Here is a 5356-nt window from a genome sequence, read left to right as displayed (position 1 = left end):
GTTTCACCATGTTAGCCAGGATGGTCTCGATCTCCTGACCTCGTGATCCGCCCGTCTCGGCCTCCCAAAGTGCTGGGATTACAGGCGTGAGCCACCACATCTGGCCCTGTATCTGGGTTTTTGTATGGACTTAAGTTTTCAGTTTTCTTGGGCAGATACTGTCTTGTTGCTTGTATTGATTTGTTAGTTAAGCGTGTTATTTTAAGTAGCAGAGTTACATGAACCCACCAAAACAGAAATGTGGAAGTTGTTATAAGAAAATGGGGGTGACTGAGGAAACCCAAGCATGGGAGTTTGGTGGGGTCCCTGGAGAGACGGAAGTGAGGTTATTGGCTTCTGTCTTTCCATCTCCACGAGCATCTCCCTGTGTGGCTTCTTCTTTCCATGCCTGCCTGTCCGCTTCTCCTAAGACTGTTCCCGACGTCTCCTTCCTTCTTCCTGCTGTCCGCACGCTCGCCTCCTTCACCTGCAGAAGAATGAGGCTGCCGCCCCAGCATGTACACCCGACAGCACCCTTCAGAGCAGAGAGAGTCCGTCTCAGTCGGAATTCTGAGTTTGTGGGACTTTCATGGTGTCTGACATAGCCTTTGCTCAGTTGGACAACCTGTTAATTTTCTTGTTTCACAGATCAGGAAACTCTTTGTCATTGTTCTTTAACATTTGAAAATACTTTCCTTCAGATAATACTAAGCAGAATCCTAAAACCCCCATGGTTTGATTTTGTCCAGTAGCAGAGCTCTTCATTTTGATTTTGCTATTTTCATTGCTATTTACATGTTGTTGTCTTGCAGCGTCCAGACCAAAGCATTTACTGGTATTTATCAACCCGTTTGGAGGAAAAGGACAAGGCAAGCGGATATATGAAAGAAAAGTGGCACCACTGTTCACCTTAGCCTCCATCACCACTGACATCATCGGTAAGGTGCAAATTCTATGTTAACTATGTAGAAGTAAGTTTGAAAAATGATTCAAGTATAGTCACTAGAAAAGTTTGTTTTTTCTAGACGGTGTCTCACTGTATTGCCCAGGCTGGAGTGCAGTGGAGCAGTCGTGGCTCACTGTAACCTCAGCCTCCCTGGCTCAGACAATCCTCCTGCTTCAGCCTCCCACACCATGTGCCATCATGCCTGGCTAATTTTTGTATTTTTTGTACAGGCGGGGTTTTGCCATATTGCTCAGGCTGATCTCGAACCCCTGGGCTCAAGCGGTCTTACCCACCTCAGCCTCCCAAAGTGCTGGGATTATAGGCATGAGCCACTGTGCCCAGCCCAAGATTTTTATCCTGTAAGATTATTTTAAACAAAATAGAACTTTTTTTTTTTACATACCAGAATGGGAAGAATGCAAAATAAATAACTTAGTATTTTCCAGCCAAGTCTCAGCATAGAAGGCATCAAGAAAAACACTGAGAAGATAAAAGGGCAACAATTATAGTCAGAAAATTATCAAAAGAGGAGACACAAAGGATTAATAAGTCTTAGAAATCTCACCAATAAATGACATTCAGAATGCATAATACAGTACCACAGTGCAAGTGCTGGGTGTGGAAAGGCGGGGAGAGACCGTGTTTTGTGAAACGATGTTAAAAAGTCACTTGGTAATGTGGGTTGAGAGCCTGAAAAATGAGGGCATTTTTGCCCAGTATTTTATGTTTTCTAAATCTCTCCTAGGACACAGTCAAGTTCACAGAGATGGATGCACGCAACAGCCCATTACACTCTTTGTATTATAGCAAATCACTGGAAACAACTTACTCATTTTTATTTTTGTTTTTAGACGGAGTCTCACTCTGTTGCCCAGGCTGGACAGGCTGGAGTGCAGTGCCGTGATCTCGGCTCACTGCAACCTCCACCTCCCAAGTTGAAGCAATTCTCGTGCCTCAGCTTCCCGAATAGCTGGGATTACAGGCATGTGCCACCACACCCGGCTAATTTTTTGCATTTTTAGTAGTGATGGGGTTTCACCGTGTTAGCCAGGATGGTCTCAATCTCCTGACCTCGTGATCCACCCGCCTCGGTCTCCCCAAGTGCTGGGATGACAGGCATGAGCCACCGCGCCTGGCAATGTAGCGTTTCTAAAGGGTCTTTACAAGGGATTTTTTTTTTTTTTTTTTTTTTTGAGATGGAGTCTCGCTGTGTCGCCCAGGCTGGAAAGCAGTGGCGTGGTCTCGGCTCACTGCAAGCTCTGCCTCCCAGGTTCATGCCGTTATCCTGCCTTAGCCTCTCGAGTAGCTGGGACTACAGGCGGCCGCCACCACACCCAGCTAATTTTTTTGGTATTTTTAGTAGAGACGGGGTTTCACCGTGTTAGCCAGGATGGTCTCGATCACCTGACCTCCTGATCCGCCCGTCTCGACCTCGTGATCCGCCCGTCTCGGTCTCGCAAACTGCTGGGATGACAGGTGTGAGTCACCGTGCCCAGCCTACAAGGGATTTTTAATGATAACAAGGTGATTGGGATATACCAGGAAAACAAGGGTACAAAACTGTGTGTACAGTAGAATTTCAATAGAAGTTTACATCGGGTATAGAGACTACACTAACATCTTACTACATTTTGGTACAGAGTACAATTTTGAAAGTTGTAAAATAAGGAACTTGTGTAGTAAGGAAACTTGTATAATAAGGAAAAATTATAAAACAGATGTAATCTCTTTCAAAGAAATTATTATTTGCCAGCAATTAAATGTCAGGAATGCTGCATCTCATCCGGCAGTCTGTGGCCCACGAGAGGGCCATGTTCAAGTTCCCTGAGGTCAGCTTGATCCCGTCCCATAAGAGCCATGTAGGATTGAAGAAAGCATTTTATCTAGGAAACCCACCTGAAGGTGTTACAGGAACTCATTTTAAAAGAATGGATGATTTGCCTTTTACAAGAGGACTCCCAGATGTGAATATAAACTGCTTGATGTAATTTTTCCCCACAGTTACTGAACATGCTAATCAAGCCAAGGAGACTCTGTATGAGATTAACATAGATAAATACGACGGGTGAGTAAGCCGTCTTTCATCGAGATTGAGTCCATTGTTAATGAAAAAGGTTCCACCCACCTCTCTTAGTTTTGAAAGCCCCCCTACCCAAAACTGGCCCCCCCCCCCCCCGCCCCCATCCCTCCGCCCACAACCAATTGTAAAAGTAAACATGCTCCTTACAGAAAGGCCAGAAAAAAAAGGCAGAAAAGTGCAGAGTCACACGCTCCTCCCTGGCTGGGCTGGGCAAGAATGGTTGTTTGCTGGTTCTGTTTCCGTTCAGTCTTTCACGAGACGTGCTTATGCGGCGCTGCGTAGACAGAGAAGCCAATCAACCAAGCACGTTATCAAGAAAGTTTAGATGCTGTCGTTTTTACAGTTTGGGATTCTTCTTTTCCCCAAAATTCCCAAACAGTTCCCAGAGGTACTATTTTTAATGCCCATATCATGGCCCATTATGTGGGCATGCCATATTTATTTAGCCTCTCACTTGTAGATGTTTAGGCTCTTTCCAATTTTTGCTCTTAGAATAGGATAGCATTCTTGTACATAAATCTCTCTGCATACATCTACATTTTTAAAGGTAAATTCCTAGAAATGAAATTAGTCATAGGAGATTAACATTTTAAAATCTCTGCTGTGTACTGCCATATTGCTTTCGAAAGAGATTCTATTAACTTCATTCTTTTTTTTTTTTTTTTCTTTTTTGAGGCGGAGTTTTTCTCTTGTTGCCCAGGCTGGAGTGCAGTGGTATGACCTCGGCTCACTGCAGCTTCCGCCTCCCAAGTTCAAAAGATTCTCCTGCCTCAACCTCCGGAGTAGCGGGGATTACAGGCGCCCACCACCATGCCCAGCTAATTTTTGTGTTTTTAGTAGAGACAGGATTTCGCCCTATTGGCCAGGCTGGTCTCAAACTCCTGACCTCAGGTGATCCACCCCACCTGCCTTGGCCTCCCAAAGTGCTGGGATTATAGGCACGAGCCACTGCGCCCGGCCAGCTTACATTCTGTCTTATAGTACATTATTTACTGTCTTTGTCAACGTGTTTGGTATTATCAGTATAAAATTTCTCTGCTAATTTGACATGTGCAAGTCTCTAATCTTTTAAGGAATATGTTTATTGGCTAGCTGGCTTCTTGGAATTGATTTTTATGTCTTTGGCCCATTTTCTTTTGTTGGCCATAATTTTAGTCATTTGTTCTTTTATCCAACAAATAATAGGCATTTCATATTTACATTCATATTTTTGCAAATATTTTGGCTAGTTTTGAAACTGTCTTTTAATTTTGCTTATGGCATTAATTCTTGCCAGTAGAAGTTTTCAGATTCATGTACTCAAGTCTGTCCAGTTCTTTTGATGCTGTTCTTTACGCTTAAAATTGCACTCTTCCTCTTGAGTCGAGCTCTTCCCCTGCGGTTAATGGCCTTGTCATTGGTTGGCTCCTTGTTTTCTTCTGTCTGTTCCGTCTGGAATCTGTGAGCAATGTGTTATCAATTGCAGCAAGTGTTTATTGAAATCATTATTCATTCCACAAACATTATCGGGTGTCCGCCAGGTCCCAGCACTCTGCTGGTGCTAAGGTTAGAAAGGGAAATGAAAGGAGCCCCTGCCCCCAGGTGCTGACAGGGATACCCCTTTGCCCCCCTCCTAATATGGGAGTGTTCTGTTCATGAGCTCCAGGAAGCAGGCGGCTCCGCCACGCATGTCTCCCCAACTCCACCCGACAGCAGCTCCTCCACGCACTTCCCCCACCCGCTCTACCCAACGATGGCGGCTCCTCCACGCACTTCCCCTGGACCAACTCCACCCGACATCAGCTCCTCCAAGCACGTCCCCCCACCCACTCCACCCAACGGCAGCTACTCCACGGGGCACCTCTCGCCAACTCCACCCGACAGCAGCTCCTCCACTCACCTCCCGCCAACTCCACCCGACAGCAGCTCCTCCATGCACTTCCCCCCCACCCACTCCACCCACCAGCAGCTCCTCCAAGAGCGTCCCCCCACCCACTCTACCCGACAGCAGCTCCTCCACACACCTCCCCCACCCGCTCTACCCAACGATGGCGGCTCCTCCACGCATTTCCCCTGGACCAACTCCACCCGACAACGGCTCCTCCAAGCACGTCCCCCCACCCACTCCACCCAACGGCAGCTACTCCACGCACCTCCCGCCAACTCCACCCGACAGCAGCTCCTCCACGCACTTCCCCCCACCCACTCCACCCGACGGCAGCCCCTCCACACACGTCCCCCCACGCACTCCACCCGACGGCAGTCCCTCCACACACGTCCCCCCACCCACTCCACCCGACGGCAGCTTGGCAGGAAGACAGTCTTTACTTTTCAGCAGGGATGGGGCTGGTACCTTATTGCACCCACCCTAG

At 47.1% G+C, this 5356-nt stretch overlaps 1 protein-coding gene across 1 annotated transcript in view; it reads left to right on the top strand.

Annotated features, from left to right (window-relative positions):
• The window catches only part of CERK (ceramide kinase), a 52505-nt gene that overhangs the window by 17137 nt on the left and 30012 nt on the right, over positions 1–5356 (top strand). Inside the window, exons 5-6 of the mRNA XM_011984072.1 lie at positions 792–917; positions 2927–2990. Coding sequence (XP_011839462.1) covers positions 792–917; positions 2927–2990 — 190 coding nt within the window. The remainder of the gene's footprint in view (positions 1–791; positions 918–2926; positions 2991–5356) is intronic.

Source organism: Mandrillus leucophaeus, unplaced genomic scaffold (assembly GCF_000951045.1).
Source record: "Mandrillus leucophaeus isolate KB7577 unplaced genomic scaffold, Mleu.le_1.0 Scaffold26, whole genome shotgun sequence".
Taxonomy (NCBI): Eukaryota; Metazoa; Chordata; class Mammalia; order Primates; family Cercopithecidae; genus Mandrillus; species Mandrillus leucophaeus.
This window is presented reverse-complemented; position numbering and strand designations above follow the sequence as displayed.